Source organism: Orycteropus afer, unplaced genomic scaffold (genome assembly GCF_000298275.1).
Source record: "Orycteropus afer afer isolate SDZICR_OR568_19922 unplaced genomic scaffold, OryAfe1.0 scaffold00652, whole genome shotgun sequence".
In the NCBI taxonomy this organism is placed as follows: Eukaryota; Metazoa; Chordata; class Mammalia; order Tubulidentata; family Orycteropodidae; genus Orycteropus; species Orycteropus afer.
Window position 1 is genome coordinate 983680 of NW_006922239.1, and position 27112 is coordinate 1010791.

General features: G+C 35.8%; 1 protein-coding gene across 1 annotated transcript in view; it reads right to left on the reverse strand.

Annotated features, from left to right (window-relative positions):
• The window catches only part of SMARCAD1 (SWI/SNF-related, matrix-associated actin-dependent regulator of chromatin, subfamily a, containing DEAD/H box 1), a 155916-nt gene that overhangs the window by 12212 nt on the left and 116592 nt on the right, over positions 1-27112 (reverse strand). Inside the window, exons 9-16 of the mRNA XM_042783091.1 lie at positions 22985-23184; positions 12780-12870; positions 8963-9062; positions 8192-8251; positions 8008-8083; positions 5294-5429; positions 4622-4759; positions 43-138 (exon numbers count right to left, since the gene is read on the reverse strand). Of these exons, the coding sequence (XP_042639025.1) occupies positions 43-138; positions 4622-4759; positions 5294-5429; positions 8008-8083; positions 8192-8251; positions 8963-9062; positions 12780-12870; positions 22985-23184 (897 nt within the window). The remainder of the gene's footprint in view (positions 1-42; positions 139-4621; positions 4760-5293; positions 5430-8007; positions 8084-8191; positions 8252-8962; positions 9063-12779; positions 12871-22984; positions 23185-27112) is intronic.

A 27112-nucleotide genomic window follows, 5' to 3' on the forward strand; every position in this document is an offset into this window, starting at 1 on the left:
ACATATATAAATGTATAACCCAAACATGCAGGTAACAGTTACCTCTTCTTTCACTCTTCTGAGAATAAATGGCTTTATAATTTGTTTTGCATGTGCTATTCTCTCCTTTTCATATATACTTTGCTCATCTGCTGATTTCTATGAAAAATAAAAACATTCTTCTCACAAATTATTCACTTAAATTTTTTAATAACAGTATTATACAATATAAAATGCTCTTCACTAGAATCTACGTTATTTTCTACAGAAACTCAGTTCATTTTACATAGAATTTTAGATTTGAATTCTAGGCTGTAATCTATTTAATAATTTTCTTTTTATTGTGGTGAAAATACATACACCAAAACATTTATATTTCAAATTTTTCCACTTGTACAATTCAGTGACACTGGTTATACTCTTTATCTTGTGTAATTATCATTATCCTTTTCTAAGTTATTTCTCTACCATTAACATATAAACTCAATGACTCCTAAGAAAACACTCTTCCCTTCATCTCTGGTAACCACTATTAATATTTGTTTTCTAAGTATTTGCTCATCTCACACAAGTGACAGTTTACAAATGCTGTCTTTTTGTGACTATTTCAAAATTAAACAATCTTTTCAAGGTTCACGCATGTTGTGACACGTATTGGGACTTCATTTCACTTTATAGTTGAGTAATATTCCATTGTATGGATATATCACATTCTGTTTATCCAGTTGTTGATGGATATTTTGGTTGTTTCCACCTTTTTGGCTGTTGTGAAAAAATGCCGCAATGAACATCAGTGTACAGTTTGCATTCCTGCTTTCACTTCTTGGTATGGCTGGGTGATATGGCAGTCCCTTATTCACCTTTCGAGAAACCAATACACAGTGTTCCACAGTAACTGTACCCTTTCACATTCCCACCAGCAATGGATGAGGGTTCCAATTTCACCACATTCTCACCAATACTGCTTTTTCCATTTTCTTATTTGTTGCCATTCTAAAAGTCTCACAGCGGTCAAGTCGATTTGACTCAGAGCAACCCCTCCTCCTTGGGTTTCCAAGGTGGTATTTCTATGGAAGTAGATTGCCCAATCTTCCTTCTGAGTGGTTGGTAGGTTTGATCCACCAGCTTTCTGGTTAGCAGTCAAATGCCTTAGGCACTATGCCACCTGAAATGATATCTCACCGTTTTCATTTGCAGTTCCCGAGAGGCTAATAACACTGAGCATCTTTGAAGATGTTGGCCATTTGAATGTAGTCTTTGGTAAAATGTCTGTTCAACTCCATTGCCTATTTTTTGATGAGATTGTTTATTTTTTGGCTGTTATGTTGTAGTTCTTTTTAAAATTTTTATTTTGAATATGGGGCCCTTATCAGATATATCATTCCCAAATATTTTCTTCCAATCTGTAGGTTGTCTCTTCACTGGTGATAAAGTCCTTAGATGAACATCTGCTCAAGTAATTAATGGATTTAAACTGTACTGAGTTGGAGTTGGGAGCTGTGGTAGCATAGTGCCTAAGGCATTTGACTGCTAACCAGAAGGGTGGCGGTTCAAACCCACCATCCACTTCTTGGAAGGTTGAGGTTGGAGTTGAGTCATTAACTGATGAGTCATTAACTGATTACCCAGATAAATAACTTGTGCGTGTTGTAGAAACCTGTTTCTTTGTGGAAGATGGCCCCCAAAAGAAAACTAATGTGGACAATGCAAATAATGTGGTCTAAAAAGGGGGAATAGTTCCTAGTCAGAAATCACTATTTTGGAAAATTAGAAAATGGAATTTTATTCTAAGATGTGAAGGAATCCTCTATATACTATGAACAAAACTAGAAAAATGTAGTTCATGAAACTTGCTAGGCCATGTCAAAAACTACAAATCCAATGGGAGGAAAGACATTGAAAGTTAAAAAGGCAGTTAATTTGCAGTGTAAAGAATACGAGAAAATTTTTACAAATGATATTTGATTCATGAGAGAGTACAGAACCTCAATTACTATACTGAACAATATGGGGGTTCTTGAAGACTTTACTGTGTTTTTTTCTAAGTGACAGAAAAAATTAAACTTTTCTTCTAAATAGTGTATCTTTGTTGTTATTTTTAGAATCATTCCTTTTGTTCGCATTGTTCTTAGGTGCATCGAGTCAGCTACAACTTATAGCGACACTGTGTACAACAGAACAAAACACTGCCTGGTCCTGGTTCAGTCTCACAATCCTTGCTATACCTAAGCCCATCATTGTAGCCACTGTATCAGTCCATGTCGTTGAGAACCTTCCCCTTTTTCACTGATCATCCACTTTATCAAGCATGATATCCTCCTCCAGGGAATGGTCCCTTCTGCCAACATGACCAAAGGAGGTGCGAGGAACTCTGGCCATTCTTGCTTGCAAGGAGCATTCCAGCTATACTTCTTCCAGGACTGATTTGTTTATTCTTTTGACAGTCCATGGTACTTTCAGTATTCTTCACCAACACCACAACTCAAAGGCATCAACTCTTCTTTGGTCTTCTTTCTTCATTGTTCAGCTTTCACACGCACATGAGGTGAATGAAAACACCATGGCATGGGTTAGGCGCACCTTAGTCTTCAAAGTGACATTTTTGGTCTTCAACACTTTAAAGGTCTTTTGCAGCACATTTGCCCAGTGCAATATGTCATCTGATTTCTTGACAGCTGCTTCCATTTGTGTTGTTTGTGGATGCAAGTAACATGAAATCTTTGACAACTTCAATCTTTTCTCCATTAATTGTGATGCTGCTTATTGGGCCAGTCGTGAGGATTTCTGTGTTATGTTGAGGTACAATCCATACTGCAGACTGCAGTGTTTAATCTTCTTCAGTAAGTAAGTACTTTAAGTCTTCTTCACTTTCAGCAAGCAAGGTTAATGACTCTTCCTCCAATCTTGATGTCATGTTCTTTTTCATAATAGTGCAACTTCTCGAATTATCTGCTCTGCATACAGACTGAATAAGTATGGTGAAAGGATACAACCCTGACATACTGCCTTTCTGATTTTAAACCATGCAGTATCCCCTTGCATGAGTACAATTAAGTGTTCTGGAATTCTTATTCTTTTCAGTGTTATCCATAATTTGTTATGATCCACACAATCAAATCCTTTTGCATAGTCAGTTAAACTAAGTAAACATCTTTCTGGTATTCTTTGTTTCAGACAAGATCCCTCTGACATCATCAATGATAGCCTTGTATCATGTCCTGTTCTGAATCCAGCTTGCATTTCTGGAAGTTCTCTGTCACTATAACTGCTGCAACCATTTTTGAATTATCTTCAGCAAAATGTTACTTGCATGTGGTATTAATGATATTGTTTGATAATTTCCATATTCTGTTGGATCACCTTTCTTGGGAATGGATACAAATATGGATCCCTGGGTCAGTTGGCCATGTAGCTGTCTTCCAAATTTCTTGGCATTAATGAGTTAAGTACCTTCAGTGCAGCATCCGTTTGTTGAAACATCTCAATGGGTTGAATCCGATGTTGAACACTGAGTACATCTGTGGACAGAGGCGATGGAGATGTTTAATATCTGCAGGCAAAACAAGGCCAGGAGCTGACTGTGGAACTGACCATCAACTACTCATATGCAAGTTCAAGCTGAAGCTGAAGATAACTGAAACAAGTCCACAAGAGTCAAAATGTGACCTTGATTATACCCCACCTGAATTTAGAGACCATCTGAAGAACAGATTTGCTGCATTGAACACGAATGACTAAAAACCAGATGAACTATGGATGACATCAAGAACATCATCCATGAAGAAAGCAAAAGGTTATTAAAAAGATAGGAAAGAAAGAAAAGACAAAATGGATGTCAGAAGACACTGAAACATGCTATTGAATGGAGAGCAGCTAGGGCAAATGGAAGAAATGACAAGATAAAAGATCTGAATACAAGATTTAAAAGAGCAGCTTGAGAATACAAAGTCAATTATAATAATGAAATGTGCAAAGATCTGGAGTTAGAAAACAAAAAGGGAAGAATATGCTTGGGATTTCTCAAGCTGAAAGAACTGAAGAAAAAAATCCAAGCCTTAAGTTGCCATATATTGAAAGATTCTATGGGCAAAATACTGAATGATGCAGGAAACATGAAAAGAAGATGGAAAGAATAGACAGGCACTGTACCAAAAAGAACTGGTCGATGTTCATCCATCACAGGAAGTGGCTTATGATCAAGAAATGATGGTACTAAAGGAAGAAGCTGAAGCTGCACTGAAGGAATTGCTGAGATATCTTTCCTGGATATTCTAGCTTTGCTTGGTTCTCTAGTTTGTTAATAAAGAAATGATGCTAATTTACCGGTCATTTTAATAAAGAAGATACAACAATCAAACTTTCCCCATAGACAACACACTGGCATACTTTGCCAATGAAAAATGATCACTCTTCCAAAATCAAGATACCAAAAACCAAAACTATTAGACATTGATTACAGAAGTCATCAAAATTTTTTCTCATTATATTTTGGCCAGCTTCCCAACTCATCCAAGTATAAAAATATCAACTAATAACATTTACTTTATAGAACATATATACCATCAACGCAAACAAAAACAAAAAAAGGTCCAGGAAAAATACAATGTAATATATTTTGCAGAAAATATGCATTTATGCTTACTGTCTTAGAAGAAAACATTCTTCGTATTTCACTGGTGCTACTACTAAACATGTGTGGCATAACAAAATTCAACAGAGACATGAGTTCTAACAGATTATTCTGTACAGGTGTGCCTGTGAGCAGCAAACGGTTATTTGCCTGTAAATGAAGGGTAAAATTTAGGTTAGCTTTTTTTTTTTTTTTTTTAATGAGCCACTTCCTTCTTGTCCACCCTCCACAGTGCAAATAATTATTAATAATTTACCATTTAGTGACAGAAGACTAGTAAGAATTTAGACAATTGTTATCTGCTATTATCATCTACTGTACTTAAGATAAAATGTGTAAAGCTATTGATTTTTCACTTTATAAGTAGTTAATTTATGTTTTCATTTCACTTTTATGATGTAATGACAGAAGATAAGCTATATGTGATGCTCATAAAGTTTATCATACAGAACAAGGGTTGCCAAATTATGGCTTATGAAGTAGGAAAGGATTTTGTATGTTAAAAGAGTTACAAAAAAACCACAAAGAACATGTGACAGAGACCATCATCCTATAAAATATGAAATATTTATACAGTGTTCTTTATAGAGAAAGTTTGCTGATCTCTGATATCGAATGATATATACATTATTTACATAACCTAAATTTTGTAATTCAGAAAAATTTCTAAAAATATTCTCTTACATTAATTGTCATAAGGTGCTGGTAGCGGATGGAGCCCATATTCTTCAGCATATGGCCCTCATCAAAAATTGCATAATTAAGTTTTAGCCGTCGAAACAAACTACGGTCATCAGAACTGCTGATTGCACAATTATACCTATTACCAAAAGGGGAAAAAAAAAACCTCTGTAAGATTACAACTTTCAACCTTTGAGGCTAGTGAGATTTAGTGGTTTTTTAAGATTTATTTTCTATACTCACTCCTAACAGCCAGTACCAAGAGAGTAGAACTAGACACAGTTGATGCTCAAATAATTACTGATGTACATGTAACCAAGTAATGAAACAGCAATCTGGAATTAAAATAAAATTTAAATGTTCCAGCCATTCCATTACTAGATATATATCCTAAAGAAGTGGGAACCATGGCAAGAACAGACATATGCAAAACCATGTTCACTGCAGCACTATTTACAATAGCCAAAAGATGGAAACCACCTAGGTGCCCATCAACTGAGGAATGGATAACCAAACTTTGGTACATACACACAATGGAATACTATGCAACCCTAAAGAATAACGTAAAATCTGCAAAACATAAGTCAATCACAGAAGGACAAATATTGTATTAGTCCGTTACTGTAAAAGGCAAGGAAAGGTTTATCCATAGAAGGCAATTTTCTTTGTTGGTTAACAGGGGTGGGAGGGGTGGGGAAGGAACACTGTTACATAGGTAGAGATAAGTATTGATTTGGGTGAAGAGAAAGGCAGTGTACCAAATGTGAGTGATCAACATGGTGGCACTGAGGAAGAGAAAGACATAGAGAGGTACATGGGAGGTACAGACAACAAAGATGGACCCTTCTGCACATTCAGCACTGCATTGTCAGTGAAGGCAAACATGGTATGTGGGTGGATAGATGGGTGGACAGGCTGAACTACTAGATATGTCTATAAAGTGGGGAGAGTACCCAAGATCATGTATAGGGATGGCAGACAATGATCTTAGAAGTGTATTTGTATGATCTATAAGAATTCCCAGGTATAAAGTTGAGCTGACAAGGGACAAGGTTGTAGTCACCTCTTGGTCAAAACTAGCTACTCAGAGTGACCGAGTAGTTGAACCTGCGGGCTTGGGACCATAGTCGCAGGGGACATCAAGCTTAATTGGTCTAACATACTACACGAAACAGTGTTCCACATTCTACTTTGATAAGTAGCGACTGGGATCTTAAAAGCTTGCAAGCAGCCAACTAGATGCAACGATGGGTCTTTCCTCGTCCAGAGCAAAGAAGAATGAAGAAAACGAAAGTATCATGTTAAGAATTAGTCCTAGCGACTGGTACACCATGCAACCCAAAGCCTGTACGACTATGAGACCAGAACAACTAGATGGTGCCTGGCTACCACTGTCAACCACTCAGAGGGGGATCTACATAGGAGATCCTGAGTAGAGAGGGAGAACAATGTGGAACAAAACTCAAAATCATTTTTGGGGAAAAAAAAAGGGAACCAGGTTTGCTGGTCTGATAGATCTTGGTGGAACCCGAGACTATGGCCCTTAGCTGCCCTTCAGGTCTGGAACTGAACACACACCTCTGGCTTCCAGCCAAACAAAAGATAGGCATATGAGCTGAACATTTACCTGAGTTAGATATACTCCTTGGAGAGATCAATCATGGGAGAAAGAAGGGTTGTTTATGCACAGAGAGACAGGAGACAGGGGACAGGAGTACATGGAGTGATGGACACAGGGAAGAGGTAACTACTGGGAGGAAGTGGGAGGGGAGATGTTGCATTGGGGTAAATTGTAGTCAATGTCATGAGACAAAGTGTATGTGAACTGCTGTATGGAGAGTAAATTTGCTCTGTAAATTTTCACCCAAATCACAATTTAAAAAAAAATTTAATGTTACAATCAGGTAATTTCTATATATTTGGGAAGTGGCCAATTGGAGGATAATTTAACATGTAACCTGCAGTTGTTACATAATTTCCATCCTGTATTGTTATATTTTAAGAAGCAGTAAAATAGGACATAAATCTAAGAAATATTTATACTTAGAACCTAACACCTTACATCTTACTAGTAGAGTACATTCAAGAATAATAGTTGATAGCTACTTGATATTACATATAAAAATTGAGTCTATTTTATAAAGAAAAGATGACTTTTGGGTGAATTCTTTTAAGGATGAGCTCAGACAGAAAGAGCTAGTGGTGAGCAATAATAACCAATATTGACAGTTAATATGGCCTTGAAATAACCTATATAAAAAAGACAACATAAAAGCAGTAAGGTCTCTACCAGATATTTAAAAAAAAATAGTAGCAGTTAATTTACTCAAAATTATATTTTTCAGTCTTCTTTGTAGGCTAACTAAAATTTTTTATTGGAAGAATATAATTTCATTTATTTTAATGATTATTTGTAAGTTAGCGATATTAAAAACCATTTTTGCGTGATATCTTATATTTTACTTTAAGCTTAGACTATGTTTTCAATCAAGTGGATAGAACCTGTTGATACCCATTGTCAGTCACCTAACGTACTAGGCAAAACCTCTTAACCAAACCAAAAAACTGCCTGAGTCTTCAATATAAATCATTCCATTACTTTTGCTGCTGCATTACTTCTATCAACTTTCCTGCATATCACTATTATAAAATGCCATTTTAAAAAATTCGGAATTGTACAATTTCTTTCCATCAAAGAAAATATTTTTAACACTTACGTGGTCACAATTACATTATACTCTTCATATCGACTATGAATGTTGTATCTAATTTGTTTACGTTCTTCTTGAGAACCTAGAATTTGAAAACAACAGAAACATATTGGTTGTATTTATTGTACTTTACTATGTGCTAGGGTTTTAACAACAATTCCAAAGTGAAAAGAAATATGCATATTCTTACCATAGTAACATAGCACGTTTAAAGTGGGGCACCATAAATTAACTTCCCTTAACCAGTTATCTATGAAACAAAAGAGATATTACTTGCATATGCTATAATACAGTATGTGTGTACAGTGAAATAAGCAAGCTCTACTTGGAAATTATTCTTTTATAAGATGAAAAACACAGGATGATTTTTATCTCAGACCCTGTTCACAATCTCTTACTCATGATGAATAAAATGATTCCAAGGTTTTATCAGACACCAAAATGAAGGGCAGAAGACCAACCTTTATATCTACAGGTAACTATTAATTTCTGATTTAAATAAATGATTTTTTCTTAGATTTGTAAGTACAGCTATTCTGTTATTCTAATCTCTACATTCAATGAAGAATGAATGAAACAGCAATTTCAGTAGGGATTAATTACATACTTTCTGACTAATAAATGTTCAGTTATAGATGAAAAACTACCTATTTTCTGTTAAAATAGTCACTCTACAATCAATACATTATGAAAACATAGTAAGTGATCTTATGAAATATTTCCTGATCTCTAACAATGAAACCGTTTTATCAAGACTTATTTTCTTTTTGAAAACTGTCAATACAATCCAACACACCATATATATTCATACACAAAGCAGGAAAAAAGCATATCATAAAAATTAATATTCAACTCCACAAACCATTAAACTTAAGAAACTACACAAACACAGAGTGTTTCATAAATCTAGCCTATATAAAACATTATCAAGTCAAATATGATTTTCTCCAGTATTACAAACCTATAGTTGATGCTGGAACAACAATCAAATGAGGACCTTTGTTACCCTCCTGATAGAGGTATGCCAGGAATGCAATAGCTTGAATAGTTTTTCCTAGGCCCTAAAATTAAAAGTTTAAAAGACAATGTATGAAATTTAAAAATAAACAAGAAACAAAGATATACTGGAAATACAAAGGTAAAAGGATTATTACTGTATTTTATTCATTTTTGATTCCCTATAACATAACTTTAAAAGAACTACTTTGTTCTTAGTTCTTAATTACACATAACTGATCATAATATCCAAATTGATCCTGCAACTTACTTTAGTGAGTAGGATGAATCTTAACTGCTAGTTCATATGTGACACACATTAGTATGGATGTCTTTTTGTACTGTATATATTTAAAACACACACACACACACACACCAAACTCACTGCCGTCGAGTTGATTCGACTCATAGTGACCCCTCCTTGGGTTTCCAAGGCGGTATCTCTGCAAAAGTAGATTGCTCAATCTTCCTTCCAAGTAGTGGCTGGTGGGTTTGAACCACCAGCCTTCTGGTTAGCAGTCATATGCCTTAGGTGCTACAGCACCAGAGGTATATAATCTTGGTTATTGTTTAAATGTAGCAAATACTTAATATACACTGGATTTGACTGCTAACCAGAAGGCTGGTGGTTCAAACCCACCAGACACTCCTCGGAAGGAAGATTGGGCAATCTACTTCTGTAGTGATATTGCCTCGGAAATTCAAGGAGGGGTCACACGGCAGTGAGTTTTTTTTGGGGGGATGGATTTAGGAAAATGTTCCCGTTCCCATGACAACTTGGAGTTAAACATGCCTACCCTATTACCCAGCAATTCCAATCCTAAGAATACAATAAAAAAGTATGAGAGCAAATGTCAACAAAAAAAGATGTGCATAAGAATGTTCATAATTGTTTTAAAATACTAGTTACACAATGGAAAAAACCCACATATCCATCAATAGGAAAATGGATAAACTGTGGCATATTTATACTAAGTATATCCAAAAAAATACCACACTAATTGCTGGGAAATCAATTCTGACTCATGGCAAACTCATGTGTGTCAAAGGAGGACTTTACTCCATAGGGTATTCAAGGCTGTGACCTTCCAGAAGCACACTGCTAGGGCCTTCTTCTTAGGAGCCTTTGGGTGGACGGACCTGAAACTTTTTGGTTAGCAGATAAGCACATTAACACTTTGTACCACCCGGAGATACTATGCATATTACATCACAACAAAAAAAGAAAACAAACTATTATTACATTTAAGAACACAAATAAATCTCAGCAACACTATGCTATACTAAACAAACTAGAAACAAATAGTATATACTGTTTTATTTCATTTATATGAAGTTTAAAACTAGAAACAATGAATTATCATGGTGGGAGTCAAAATTGGGGTGGTGTTAACTGGAAAGTGGCATAAAGAAATGTTCTAGGATAATGGCATGTTTCTTATTTTGATTTGGGTGGTAGTCATATGATATACACGATCTCTGCTATGCTTGAGCCCACTGCTGCAACCACTGTCAATCTATCTCATTGAGGGTTTTCCCCTTCTTCTCTGACCTTCTACTTTACCAAGCATGGATGGCATCCTTCTCCAGAGAATGGTCTTGTTCTGACAACATGACCTAAGTAACTGACATGAAGTCTGGCCACTCTCAATTACAAGGAGCATTCCGGCTGCACTTCTTCCAGGATAGATTTGTTCACTCTTCTGGCAGTCCATCGTATCCACAGTATGCATAAGAAGTGAGAGAAAATATCATAGCTTGTGTCGGGCACATCATAGTCTTTAAGGTGGTATCTCTGGTTTTTAACACTTTAAAGAAGTCTTTTGCAGACTTCTCCAATGCAATATGACATCTGATTTCTTGACTGCTCCTTCAGTGGGTGCTGACTGTAGATCCAAGTAAAATGAAAGCCCTGTCAACTTCAAACTTTTCTCTATTTATCATGATGTTGATTATTCATCCAGTTGTGAGATTTTCTTTATGTTGAGGTGTAATCCATTTTGAAGGCTATAGTCTTTGATCTTTATCAGTAAGTGCTTAAAGTCCTCTTTGCTTTCAGCAAACTTGTGTCCTCTGCACGTCACAGGTTTGTAACAAGTCTTTCTCCAATCCTGATGCCACAAAGTCTAGATTTTTGGATAATGTGCTCAGCATACAGATTGAATAAATACAGTGAAAAGATACAATCCTGATGCACACTTTTCCTGATTTTAAATCAGAGAGTATTCTCCTTGTTTTGTTCAAATGACTGCCTCTTGGTCTATGTACGGGTTCCCTGTGAGCACAATGAACTGGTTTGGAATTCCCATTCTTTGCATTGTTACCCATAATTTGTTATGATCCACACAGTCAAAAGCCCTTGCACAGTTAATAAAACACAGGTAAACATCTTTCTCATATTCTCTTCTCTCAGCCAAGATCCATCTAACATGAGCAATGATATCCCTCGTTCTACGTCCTCTTCTGAATTTGGCTTGTATTTGTGGCAGTTCCCTGTCAATACGTTGTCGCAGCCACTTTCAAGTTATCTTCAGCAAGATATATGATATTAATTATATTGTTCAGTAACTTCCACATTCTGTTGGATCACCTTTTTCTGGAATGCGCACACATACAGACCTCTTCCAGTTGGTTGGCCAGGTAGCTGTCTTCCAAATTTCTTGGCATAGACAACTGAACGGTTCTAGCTGATTGCATCCATTTGTTGAAATATCTTATTTGTTTTTCTGTCACTTCTCAGAGCTTGCTTTTACCCATGCTTTCACTGCATCCTGGACTACTTCCTCAGTACCATCCCCTGTTGTTCAGATGCTACCTTCTGAAACAGCTGAACGTCGACCAATTCTTTCTGATACAGTGTTTCTGTTTATTCCTATTGTCTTTTGATGCTTCCTGTGTTGTTGAATTTGTACACAGGAGCTTTCAATATTGCAAAAACAGGTATCTATCATAAATTAAAATGTAATGACCTGCTACAGAAAAGCACATGTATTAAAATCCCATATAATATTTTATAGATCTCATTTGGCATAGCATCTATGTTCCTCCAACTGAGATTTCATAATTCATCTGCTCTACCATCAAAAGAGACTGACTTAAGACACACTCTATGCTAATACTCATTACCATAACAAAGAAAATCCATTCCCAAATGGGAATATAATCACTATAGGGGTTAGGATTTAGACAACATATTTTTGGGAAACACAATTCAATCCATAACACAATTCAAATCTGTAACTGTGAGCTCAGTAATAGAGAAGGCTTCATGTGGATTATGATCCATGGCATGTCTGTGGAAAAGGCACAGAAAGCCCATTTCAAATATGCAGAGGAAAATATCTAGAAAGCTAATACAGCAAAAGAGAATTTACTTCCAGGTGGTAGGATTATGAGTAATTCTGATATTTTCTTTGTATCTCTATATAGTGTCTAAATCTTTAACACATACATTTATTAATTTGATAATAAGAAAGACAACAAATCTATTTTCCCATTTAGAGACAAGTGAAGAGGATAGAACTAAGACAGGCAATAGAAAAAAGGAGTTTGGGATTGTAATCAGTGTCATGAAAGAAAATATTTATGAACTGCTGAAGGTAAAATGAATCTCCTTTGTAAAACTGCACTTAAATCACAATAAAAAGTTAAAGTTTTACTTAAATGAAAGCAGTAAACTACAATGGCAAGGAAAAACTCTGTGTTTTAATAAAGAGCAAAGATGCTAAATCTAAAGCGTCTTTTAATGAAATATCAAATCCTAGAAACAGAGTACTACTTACCATTTCATCTGCCAAAATGCCATTAAGTCCATGTTTATGTACCAATGCCAGCCAATTCAAACCAACCTTCTGATAGGGCTTGAGTGACAAACTGGTAAAGAGAGAGTTACCACATATTATAGATATAGTCTTCTATTAGTTTTCTGACATTTAGGTTTACAGTTCAAACAAAAACTGGTCTAGATTTATCTTTTAAATTATTATTACCAGCTAGTTATACCTAATTAATAAACCCAAAATATAATACATTTTCTTCTTTAAATTTCAAACTTTATTCTGAATTTGTTGATTTCCTGTAGTAGTAAGAATGACAAAAGCTACAAAAGCCTTACTCACTACAACTGAATCTGATTCATAGTGATCCACATTGGGTTTCCAAGGACGTAAATCTTTAGAGAAGCAGAATGCCTCATCTTTCTTCCATGTAGCAGCTGATGGGTTCAAATCATTGACCTTTTGGTTGCCAGCCAAATGCCTGAACCATTATACCACCAGAGTTCCTTAAAATAGCTATACACAACCATGTTGTTGTTGTTATGTGCCTTTGAGTCGGACCTGACTCATAGCGACCCCTCCTTGGGTTTCCGAGGTGGAATCACTACGGAAGTAGATTGCCCAACCTTCCATAATGTAACATAACTAATTCTACAAATGATCAGCATTATTAACTATAATATATATTATTGCAAATACAGTGAAACCTGTGAGTCAGAACTCATAAAGGATGTATGGTTTATCTGGGTGTCACAAGTTTTCTGCTTTAGAGTGTAGTCTTACCACTTTTCTACTGCACTCTTTTGGAAAATATTTGGTCTTCCTTCTTAGAAAGGTTCCTACCTTATAAAGGTTCCAGCTTTCACACATTTTACTGTATTTATATTAGAAAATTATATTGTACTGATCTGATATTTAGCATATTAAGTAACTTCAAAAAAAAGCTAGTCATAGGAGAAAAACCAAACATAATTTGCTATTTTGTCAGGGTGGCTAAATAAGCACTTTCTGAATCCCTTCCAACTACTCCCTGACAGTGATATGTATAACTGTAGAATGTGTATATATGTGTGTGTTTATCTGTGTATTATGTAATCATGTGCCATATTAATATCCATTCAGGCAATGTCTGACCACATGTACGTCCGTGGTCTCAATCTCTGTAAAAAATTTGAGGTACATACAATTGTTTGTACTAACAAGTGGAAACTACTTTGAGATGTGCATCAAAACATTATTATGTTAAAGATGTTTCAGTGTATTTGGACGTATTTTTTTAATGTGTTTTTATGCATAGAAAGTACACTATATACTAAAACAAATACATGACAAAATGACATTTGATACAGTGGCTGTGATGATGGGCTCAAGTATACCAGGGATAGTGGAGCTGGCGCGGGATTGGGCAGTGTTTCGTTCTGCTGTGCATGGGGTCGCCTTGAGTTGGAAACGACTCGACAGCACCTAACAACAACAACAACAATACCTAACTGTTCCGACTTGCACACAAATTTGTGTTAACAATAGATTTAGGAATGAAACTTATTCATAATCCATGGTGTTTTCACAGCATCCAAATCACATTACATTCTATTTCACAGAATGTATTGTGGATGTTAAACGATGCGTGACTGTATAAATGTAAATTTGTTACACTTAAATGAACATCAGTATGTAGAAAGCAACACACAAGTGTTAAAAATCTTATAATTTGGAAACGAATAAAGACTATAGTCTCTGGGAATGGTTGGTTTGGAAGATAACATGAAGTACACAAAGAATGAAAACAATAGTTTTTGGAAAGTGTGACTGCTTAAAAGCTAACAGCAGTTATCATCTGCAGAGTACCTATTACACAGATATACACAGATATCACCTCATTTAACTCTTAAATCATCCTACAAAGTAGTAGCTATTATCATTTTACCAGATAAAACTAACCTGAAGTTCAGTAAATTGCCTGGATTGTCTATCTACAGAGTGATAAGGATCAGATTTTAACTTAAGAAGTCTACCTCACTCCAAAGCTTTGTCTCATATTCACTAGGGTAGTATACATTCCGTATCAACATAAAAACCTAACACAAATCTATGTTTCACTATTCTCTAGCTTTTATCCTGTCCCCTTAACTTCCTATTACACACATTCTTGTCTACACATAGGGAAGGGTTATGGATAATAGCTTTAGTGTGATGAATGTTCAAGGGCAAATTCTGAAAATAAGACACTTTAATTAGAACAAAGGTAAACAAGGTTGGGTAGAAATATGTAACTCTTAGATTAGCATCTATGTTTCAACTGTGGGTGTGGAATTCATTTCAACTGTCATTCACAAAAATTAAAAACAATGGAAAACCACTCAGCCAATAAGAGAAATGAAATCTTGATACACACAATATGGATGGAACTGGAAGACATTATGCTGAGTGAAATAAGTCAGTCACAAAAGGACAAATATTTCATATTTAAAGAAGTATGACTTCACTGATAAATAGATAAGAACAAGTAAATTACAATATAGAGACAAAAGTTTATTAGTGATTATAAAGGTGAGAGGGGGAAGATGGGGTTACTGTTTATGTACTGAGGTATGGTTTACAATGATGGAAAAAATCTCATTGATTAAAGGTAGGTTTGCACAGTCACTTAACTGCTGCCAAATTGTACATGTGTAAAAAGTTGAATTGGTAAAAGTTGTGTGATACTTAAAATAGCAAAGGAAAAAAAAGGAGTAGCTCTTGATGCTATTTGTTATGTATAACCAAAAGCCTCATGGGATTTGCTTCTGTGGTCTGGATGTTTATGGTCATGGTTTCAAAGGACATCCCAGTTATCTGACCTAATAATGTTTTAGTGCTTCTATACTACCCATTGTGAGCTCTGGTGGCATAGTGCCTAAGGCACTTGACTGCTAACCAGAGTCTGGAGGTTCAAACCCACCAGCCACTCCTCGGAAGGGAGGTTGGGCAATCTACTTCTGTAGTGATACCGTCTGGAAAACCCTAGGAGGGGTCACTATGAGTTGGATCTGACTTGATGGCAGTGAGGATTTTTTTTTTTAAAATACTACCTATTATGGAGCTCTGGTGTACTGCTAACTGGAAAATAAGAAGTTCAAACCCACCAACCGCTCCACGGAAGGAAGATGGGGAGATCTACTTCCATAAAGATTTACAGCCTTGGAAACCAAATGGGGGCTGGAATGTCATCAGTAATGATTCAATGGCAGTGAGTTTTTTTTCTTTTTTTTTTTGGTTTTATTCTTCCCTAGTTTGCTGCATAGTGCCTGTGGTCTTAAAAGCTTGAATTTCTGGCAGTTTTGTGTATATATACTGCTGCAACTGCTTTAGAATTATCTTCAGCAAAATTTTACTTGTGTGTGATATTAATGATGTTGTTGTTGTTGTTAGATGCTGTTGAGTTGTTTCTGACTCATAGTGACCCCATGCACAGCAGAACGAAACACCACCGATCCCGCACCAGCTCCACGATCCTTGCTATACTTGAGCCCGTCATTGCAGCCACCATGTCAATCCATCTTGTTGAAGGCCTCCTCCTCTTTCGTCAACCCTCCACCCTACCAAGCATGACATCCTTCTCCAGGGAACATGACCAAAATAGGTGAGATGAAGTCTGGCCATTCTCACTTCCAAGGAGCATTTCGGGTGCACTTCCTCCAGGACAGGTCTATTAATTCTTTTAGCAGTCCACGGTACTTTCAGCATTCTTCGCCAGCACCACAACTCAAGAGCATCAATTCTTCTTCAGTCTTCCTTACTCATTGTCCAGTTCTCACATGCATACAAGGTGACTGGAATCATGGCTTGTGTCAGGCGCACCTTAGTCCTCAAGGAGACATCCTTGCTCCTCAGCACTTGAAACAGTTCCTTCGTGGTTAACCTTCCCAATGCTACATGTCATCTGATGACCTGACTGCTGCTTCCATTGGCATCGACTGTAGAACCAAGCTATGTGAATTCTTTGACAACTTCAATCTTTTCTCCATTTATTGTGATGCTGCTCATTGGTCCAGCTGCAAGGATTTTTCTTTTCTTTATATTGAGACGAAATCCATATTAATATATTAATATTGTAATAATATTACTAATTAATATTAGTATTAATGATACTGTTTGACAATTTCCACATTCTCTTGGATCACTTTCCTTTGCTATGGGCACAAATATGGGTCTCTTCTAGTCAGATGGTCAGGTAGCTGTCTTCCAAATTCCTTGGCATAAATGACTGTGCACCTCAGAGCTCTGTTTGCTGAAACATTTCATAGGGTATTCTGTCAATTCCTGGAGCCTTGTTCTTTGCCAATTCTTTCAGTGCAGCTTGGACTTCTTCCTTCAATACCATTGGTTCTGGATCATAAACCAACTTTTGAAATAGCTGAATGTACGACAATTCTTTCTGGTACAGTGTCTGTTTTCCTTTTATCTTTTCTTGATACTTCCTGCATCATTCAGTATTTTTGCCCACAGAATCCATCAATGTTGTTGTCACTGGGTGCCACTGAGTCGTTTCTGACTCATAACAACCCTATGCACAACAGAACAAAACACTGCCCAGCCCTGCACCATCCTCACAATACTTGATATGTTTCAATAGCAACTTCAATAACACAACTGAAGGCTTGCATTTTTTCTTCAGTTCTTTCAGACTGAGAAATGCCGAGTGTGTTTTTCTATTTTGGTTTTCTAACTCCAGATCTTTGCATATTTCATTATACTAATTGACTTTGTCTTCTTGAGCTGCTCTTAGAAATATTCTGTTTAGCTCTTTTATCGTCATTTCTTCCATTTGCCTTAGCTGCTCTCTGTTCAAGAGCAAATTTTGGAGTCTCTTCTGACATCCATTTTTGACTTTTCTTCCTTTCCTCTCCTTTTAATGACCTTTTGCTTTCTTCATGTATGATGTTCTTCATGTTATCCCACAACTCATGTGGTCTTCAATGCATCAAATCTATTCTTCAGCTGGTCTCTAAATTCAGGAAGGATATAATCAAGGTCGTATTTTGGCTCTCTGGGACTTGTTTTAATTTCCTTTGGCTTCAACTTGAACTTGCATATGAGCAATTCAGATTGTCTGTTTTCCACAGCTGGCCACAGGCCTTATACAATTGGCAATAATGAGCTTCTCTTTGCCTCTTTCCACAGGTGTAGTCCACTTGATTCCTATGTATTTGATTTGGTGAAGCCCACCTGTACAGTGGCCTTTCATGCTGTTGAAGAAAAGTATTTGCAATGAGTAAGTCCGTGGTGTTGCAAAATTCTATCATGCAGTCCCCAGTGTCATTTCTTTCACAAAAGCCATATTTCCCAATTACTGATGCTTCTTTTTTGTTTCCAACTTTTGCATTCCAATCACCAGCAATAATCAATACATCTTGATTACAAGTTTGGAAATTTTCACACTGTACAAGTTGGTAAAAATCTTCATTTCTTTATCTTTGGCTTTAGTGGTTGATACACAAGTCTGAGTTATAGTAATAGTAACTGGTCTTCCTTGTAGGTGTATGGATATTATCCTATCACTGATGGCACTGTACTCTGGGATAGATCTTGAAACGTTCTCTTTGATGATGAACATGACACCATTCTTCTTTGTCATTCCCAGAATAGTAGACCATATGATTGTCAGATTCAAAATGCCCAGTAACAGTCCATTTTCAGTTCACTAATGCCTAGGGTATCGAACTCTGTGCATCCCATTTCATTTTTGACAACTTCCAATTTTCCTAGATTCATACTTCATACATTTCATGTTCCAAATATAAATGTTTACAACTGTTTCTTCTCATTTTGAGTCATGACACATCAACAAATGAATGAAGTTTTACTGCATCCATGTCATTAAGGTCAACTTTGTTTGTAGAGGCAGTTCTTTCCCAGTCATATTTTGAGTGCTTTTCAACCTGATAAGGACCTCTGGTGGTGTAGTGGTTAAGACACTGAGCTGGCAACCAAAAGGTCAGTGGTTTGAACCTACCAGCTGCTCTGCAAGACAGAGATAAGGCAATCTGCTTCCATGAAGATTTACAGCCTTGGAAACCCAATGGGGGTCACTATGAGTCAGAACTGACTCAATGGTAGTGAGTTTGGTTTTTGTTTCCAACCTGGTGGGCTCATCTTCCTGCACTGCATAAGACAATGTCTCATTGTTATTTGTAAAGTTTTCCAGTAATGTATCAGACAATGTTTCACTGCCATTCCTGAGGTTTTCAGTAGCCAATTTTTTCAAGTGGATGGTCCTGTCCTTCCTTGTCTGTCTTAGTCTGGAGGTTCCACTCAAACATGTCCACCACGGGTGACCCTGCTGGTATTTTAAATACCGGTGGCACAGCTTCCAGCCTCAAAGCAACACACAAGCCACCACAGTACGACAAACAAGAGATGAGTAAGTCAGGAATGGGAAAAGGAAATGGAAAGGTGTGGCAATTAGCCTCCATGAACAACTATCTCTTTTGCCATGGTGCCAGAAGAACTGGATGTTGTCTGGAAATCATTGCTAAGCATTTTGGTCAAAGACTTTATAGAAGAATGCTGATCAAAAGGGGGCAACTTCAGGCCAAAATTTGAAGTTTTCATGGAATGCTGCATTTCTGGAGACATGGAAGCTGGTTGAACCCCTGAAACTACTGCCCTGAGATAATCTTTAACTCTTAAGCTAAAAATAAACTTTGAGGGCCAAGTTTGCTGGTCTGATAGAGCCTGGTGGAACCTCTGAGACTATGGCCCCTAGCTGCCCTTCAGATCTGGAATTGAACCTACTTTTGTGGCTTCCAGCCAAACAAAAGACAGGCACATAAAGTCAACATTTACACTAGGTAAATACACTCTTTGGAAAGAATAATCATGGGAGAATAGAAGGGCTGTGTATGCACAGGAAGATAGCTTGGAGGGCAGGAGTGTATGAAAGGATAGACACAATGAAGAGGTTAACTATGGGGAGAAAGTGGGAGGGGAGCTGTTGCATTGTGGTAAAATGTAGTCAATATTCTGAGACAAGGTGTATGCGAACTGCTGTATGGAAAGTGAATTTGCTCTCTAAACTTTCACCCAAATCACAATTAAACAAACAAACAAACAGACAAACAAATAAACCTGGAACTCTTAAAAGTAACCAACAGTTTAGCTTAACCAGTAAACAATGTCTGCCTTGAGCACTGTTCTCCTTAAGATCCATCTATATGGAATCCAATTGACAACAGCAACTCAAAAGATTAGGTACGAGGAATAAGTTAATGTATGTTCATTGGGGAGGTTCAACTCAGAAAAGAGTATGAGAATGTTTGCACAAATCAAAGAATGGAATCAATGTTACTGAACTGTACATTTAGAATATGCTGAATTGGCGTATGTTCTGCTGTATATATTCTCAATTACAAAAAAATTTTAAAAATATTATGATATTGGTAGGGAAAAAAATCAGCAGTATCATGAGGTCTTTGTGGTTCTTTGGATTTTTAAAAACATCTTTTGCCTTCTTGGTCAATAAGTTTCTATGTTACCACCAAAAGTAATACTATGTATACCATATTACCATAAACACTTAAATTTAATTGAACTAGAGTAAATGTTAACATTTGGAATGTTTACCACATGCCAAACACTATACTATGTAATTTACATTATTACTTCATTCAATGTAGTTTTATGCAAACAATGCATGTTTTACACACTTTTTTTTTTTCTGCCAACTACACTACCTCTTCTCTGTACTATTTTCGTAAATGGCCTATGGTATGTTATATGTGTGGGTGTTATTTACACAGGTGCATTATTTGAGAGAAAATACAGTAATCTGATTAAACAGTTGATCCTACATATTATTAACTTCATCACAGCTACCAGTACTCTTGCCTTACAACTTGGTGTTCATTATTGCCAGACGTACAACTGTTAATGCCCAAGATAGTTGGACAGATTTTTTTATAACTGTCAAAATGTGAAATGTTGGATAATGACAGTTGGTAAGCGAGGAGTAGGTATACATTCATTTAAATTTAGGCAATTTCAATTTTGACACTTTAAAATCAAGGTTATCAATTTATTGGTTTTAAGGCCCATGTGAAAAATTTTATTTTTCCCTGAAAAGACTTTATTTTTAACAAGGATTTATGCTGTGTCTTTATTTCCTTTATCTCTGAAAAGCAAATTTTCTTCTTTTCAAATTCATATAAAACTATGGAAAAAATAAAAAATTTACAGAGTAAATTTTGCTACAAAGAATTTAAGAGAAAGATGCCAAGTATAATAGGCTATTCATCGAGATATTCTAATATTCTCTTCTGTGCTATTAAATCCTTTCCCAAGGCAAGGAAAGTACTTCAATAGTCTCTATAATAAGCCATATGCCTGGCCAGGACACCAAGTAAAAATTGCTTATGCAACTCTTACCTTGGCTAAAAACAAAAACAAACCAAAAACAACAAATTTCACCCCCTAAAAGTGCATTTAAATAAACTTAAAGGAACTATCTATACAGATTTTGGCAGTTGAAGTTTGGACTAGATCTGATAAACACTTTTTAAAAAGCAAAAGATATCTATATATCCATATCTATATATATATCTATATATCTATATATATCTATATATCTATATATATAGATATATAGATATATATAAAATAAAAACAAAGAACAAAACTATCTTTCTCATCTATTAAATATTTCATTTAAGAAAAAAAAAATCTTAGTCCAATGAAAAGGATAATTTATTACCTGATCATACTATTTACAAGTAACAGGACTTTGTGAATGTGGGTTTAGGAGAGAAATTTTTTAAGTGATGCAATAAAGCACTTGATTTTTTAAAATCCAAATTATGATAAAGGAGACTCAACTGGGTAAGTCTTGTAGAGTGAAGAACTCTCCATATCCAATGCTGGAGAACAAGAAGCAGCAGCTCCAACTACACTTTTAGGAGATGAATTTGCTGATATGGCCATAGTTCTTTCTACGCAACAGAGAAAAGAGCTTCTTTGTGGGAACTGCATCACGTTTCCCTACACCATCCCATAGCACCCTAGAAGGGTACAGAAAAGATTGTAGCTTACTGTAGAGGCCAGTAATCATACCTTGATTTTTAATTATTAATCAATGATCAGGCAAATATGCTTTGATCATTTACTTAGAAAACTATCAGCAGAAGTAAACAAAATCATCAACTAAAGTAATAAATTTTAATGAAACCCTACTGCTAATCTTATTAAGATACCTATCAGAAATACTCTAAACAGATGTAACTCTGCTAAAGTTGCATAACATGGGGTAGTTATGGATATAGCATAACTCATTTAACTTTTCCTTGATTCTGTGAACTAGAACTGTTTCCACGTTTTTGCTACCAAAAACAATCATAGCAAACAATTTTGTACCATTTTAATAAAAGAAAATATTCTGAATAGTTGAGTCCCCAAACTGCATAAAAATAAATTTTAAAATAATTTCAAAAAAATTTCTCCCATCCAATCACCAAGACAAAAAAATATCTATAATTACGAAATGCCATTTTTATATGTACCGGCTATTGGACAAATGTTTTAGTAAACGTAATATAGTGTTTATTTTTTTGTAAAAATCCTGACAAGGTATTTCACTGAAAGTGGCAGTTCTGGGGAATTTGTATACTTACATAATCATCTATTTAATAAAAGTGCCCTTGCCCTGTCTGAGGTTTTCCCACCTTAAAAGGAGATTTAAAAATCTGAACTTTTGAAAGCATCTTAAACATTTCATGACAGACACAGAATATTTTAGTCATTCCATTTTACTTGTGATTAAAAAAATACTAGATCATCATAATTTTTTAAACTGATGTAATTAAGCAGCTGACTTTTTTGAAAACCCAAATTAATGTACAAGAATAGTTAAAATCACTTCTTTTGTTTTTGTCATTTTACACAAATGATCTATTATCAAATAAGGAAGACACAGATTATGTAATACTGTAACAGATTTTTTCTTCTAATTTTTAATAGTGTAATGAACTAAAGTACCCTATTGAGGGAAGGAAAAAAGAAACAACAGAAAACAATTCATATATACTTTATGTGTCATTATAGCAAACTTGGATTTTTCTTCAAACTTTAGTCTTCTTTTCACTTCCACATTTAATTGCTTCAGGCACACTACAGAAGTAAGTTCAGAAATTTTATACAACTGAGATAAAATTATGAATAAGCCCGTACAACAAAATTACCTTTGGTTTAGAATAGAGGGTTGTTCTATGTTCCATCCACCTCCATTTCCAGTAAGCATGGTAACTTGTTTTGTCAATTTATTTGAAATGTCTTCACATTTGTTCATCAGCTTTATAACAACATCCCTTTCTTGGATCAGTGTTTTACAGTTCCATATCAAATCTTCTGATAATCCGTTAGTTTTGGACATCTTTGTGAACTACAGCATGAAAAGAAAACAATTCAACAGTTCAAATCCAGTAAACAGGAGGCCAAATTCAATTACTTTCTTCATGAGGAAAAAAAGTCGGTTAATTTAAACTTTTATTTATGAGTTTAGATAAATGCTAAGAGAAGCTGGTTCTTCACTTCACGTGGATATGTATTCCAATAGTTTCACTTGATATCTTATCATCACCTCAAACCTATTGTATTGAAATAAAATATGTACTTCCCTTCAAAACTGCACAGCCCAAAACTTGTTTCATTCCAAATAGCTGTTCTCTTACAAGAGAAACTCTAAAGACATTGTGAATGTCTCCTACCAAGTTTCGTTTTCCTTCAAAATCTGATTTACTCTTCTTTATTAACAAAGGTGGGAGCTCTGGTGGCATAGTGCCTAAGGCATTTGACTGCTAACCAGAAGGCTGGTGGTTCAAACCTATCGGTCACTCCTCAGAAGGAAAACTGGGCAATCTACTTCTGTAGAGATACCTCCTTGGAAACCTAAGGAGGGGTTGCTCTGAGGTGGATTCGATTTCACGGCAGTGAGTTTGGTTTTTTGGTTTTTTTATTACCAAAGGTAATACTCTGAAATCACCTCCAAGTGGAATGACTCCAATAACTACATACCCAATCTTGCCTTCATTTGTTTTACTTTCCATGACTGCTGCATATTGTAAGAACAATCTTAAATCATCACCTTCCATATCTATCATCCAAGTATAAACCCCTAAAGCTATCAAAACTCCAATTATTATTTATCACTTGATATTTTACTCCAAACTAAGACTGTCACTTGAAAAGATATTATATGAACCAAAAGTTTACTATGATAAATTTAATAATTAGATACTTAAAATAAATCAATATAACACTTTCATAAAAGGTTTTCTGTGAACACACAAATGAATTTCTCCTTCAAAATGCATATGTATTAGTGGCTTCCAAGGGCTGGGGTGTGGGAGAGGAAAGGTAGTTACTGCTTAGTGGGTACTATGTTTTGTTCGAGGGGGTGAAAAACATTTGGAAACGGACAATTGGCATGGCTGCACAACATGGTAAATGTAACTAATACAATTAATTACACGTTTAAAAATGGTTAAGATGATTTTTCTTGTTATTTGTATCTTACCACAATAAATAATTTTAAAACATTTGAAAATTATTTTTCAAAGGAGACAGTGAATATTCCATATGAGAAATTTAGATTTTTTTCATATAAATGGCTGCATGTATTTTAACAGCATTACAAAAATATTTTTAGTGAAAAAGATTAGAAACTCCAATAGCTGTTTGAAAGTTAACAATGTTGATGGGAAAAACAAAAAATTACATAATCTAGAACCAAATACATGAAACTGAAAAAAAAAAACCTGTTATGATAAAACCACACACGAAAATATTCATGACATCTTAGCTTATTTTTCCAAGTTACAACAGGAATCACATTAACAACTTCTAATAATCCCTGTGATCACAGTATGTCTAAATTCACAAAGCTCACATAACAGAAATTCAACATTTACTAACAAGATATTCTAAGCTAATTTCATAAAAATGTGATTTATAATATACATACATATACATTTTCACATTTAATATAGAATAGATTAGTAAGAAATAAAAATATCTAATATATTCCAAAGTCACTTTATGAACTTACTGCAGGATTAAAAGAGAACAGAAGTTCACCCTTCATAAAATGACAACATAAGCTATTTGTACACTATTTTCTTAAGAACAGCATTCAGTCATAATGTGACACCTCTCTCCACTTGATGCTTTCTAAAGGTAAAGAAAGGGTCCATACATAGATTAAAAATCAGTACCTTTAAGATTTAAAGAGATTATATTAGAGTTTTTAATTAAATTATTTTTTATTTTTAAAAGGAACCCAACATTACCAGTCAAAAATCTTATCCTACTGTGGTGTGTGTCCTGTGTATGAGAGAGAACATGAAAACAGTGAAAAAAGGGAACATACATTTCTGTGTGTTATATGTGCTAGGAACTATTACAGCCTTTTATTCACTAACTCCTTGCTGTTGTTGTTGTCATGTGCTGTCAAGTTGGATCCATCTCATAGTGACCCCTCCTTGGGTTTCCAAGGCAGTATCACTGAAAGTGGATTGTCCAACTTTCTTTCCAAGGAGTGGCTGGTGGGTTTGAACCACCAGCCTTCTGGCTAGCAGTCAAGTGCCTTAGGTACTACGCTACCAGAGTTCCTTCACTAACTCGTAATACTGTTAATAATTGCAAGTTAATCTACCACAAATTATTGTTGTTGTTATGTGCCGTCGAGTCGGCCCCGACTCATAGCGACCCCTCCTTGGGTTTCCGAGGCAGTATCACTACGGAAGTAGGATTGCTCAACCTTCCTTCCGAGGAGTGGCTGGTGGGTTTGAACCCCCAGCTGGCTGGTTAGCAGGCATGTCTTAGCCACTATGCTACCAGAGCTCCCACAAATTATTAGTCTGCCTAAATAAACTAAGGTTCAATGTCTAAGGTCACAGACCTGGAAAAGAGATTCCAAGCTCTAGGCACATTTCACTATAACAAGTGGCTCGAAATAATTGTTAAGACCTTATATTCAAAAAATAAATAAATTTCTTTTCTTTAATCAACTACTGTTGTGCCTTTACTATTTAGAAAAGTATTTCCTAGACGATGAAGATACCTACTAGACAGACATAGTCTCTGTTTCATGTAATTTATGGGTATTGGGAAAGACAGGTAACAATGAATTAAGTACAACAATTGGTATTACAAAGGAAAGAAACAATTTCATGGGCACTTAATACAAGGAGACTACTCCAGGACCCAGGAAATCCTTTCAGATTAAAAAGGTCAGAAAGAAAAAACTGCTTGTGACACAAAGAAGATCAATTCAACATGCCAGAACCTAGAGGAGTAAGGGAAGGCAGGAGTTCTAAATTTAACTTAAAGGCACTGGAAAGCTATTAAACAAGAGATCCTATTTAGAAAGATCATTTATGAAGACAGTATTAAGAGGGACTGAAATAAAACATAGAAATTACTAAAAAGGTTATTATATCTTTCAAAGTGACAGGCAACAGGCCAGAGTTAGACATGGAGAAGTTGACAGACTCATACTATTTGGTAGGTAGAATCCATTAAGAATGGGGAGAGGAGTAAAAAGAAAGAGTTAAGTATGACTCTCAGATTGATGGCTTGAGCAACTCAGAACTAGTGGTACTATCTATTGAGATTTACTCAGATGATGGAAGAGGGAAGTCTGCGCATCTGGATATATTAAATTTGAGGTATCCAAGAAACAATCGGTCTCCATTCACCTGGAGTAAAGAGGAAGGAGGAGTCACAAACAGAAGGAGAAAATGGAATATCTGGTGTGATGGTTAAGTTTGTGTGTCAACTTCCTGGGCCTGGCTGAGTGGCTAGGCAGCTGGATGTAGTATTGTCCATGATGAGACTGGTGATCAATTTCATGGTGGAATCTACTGTGAGGAGCTGAGTGGCTGCCTTATGGACGTGGTCTGCTTCCTGTATATAAGGAGAAGTCTTGGGGAACAGTCTCTGGCTTATGGCATGCTTGAACCCTGCATAAACCCGTGTTATTGTTCAGCAGCCTGCCATGCTCTGCCGACCCTGGGACTTTGAATGGATTTGAATTAATGGCTTGCCGTGTGGTTTGGTAACATCGGGACTATGCCATTTTATTTGTTGACGTTGGGCTTATTGGCCTCAGCAGCCGGTAGCTGCCGGAGTGAAGGGGTGCCTTTAGCTTCAGTGGGCCGGGAGCAAGAGGCAGAGCTGAAGCCCAAAGTCGAGGGGCTTTTTTTTTTTTTTAAATTAGGATTTGGGTGAAGATTTACAGAGTAAATTCACTTTTCATACAGCAGTTCACATATACTTTGTCTCATGTCATTGACCAAAATTTACAATGC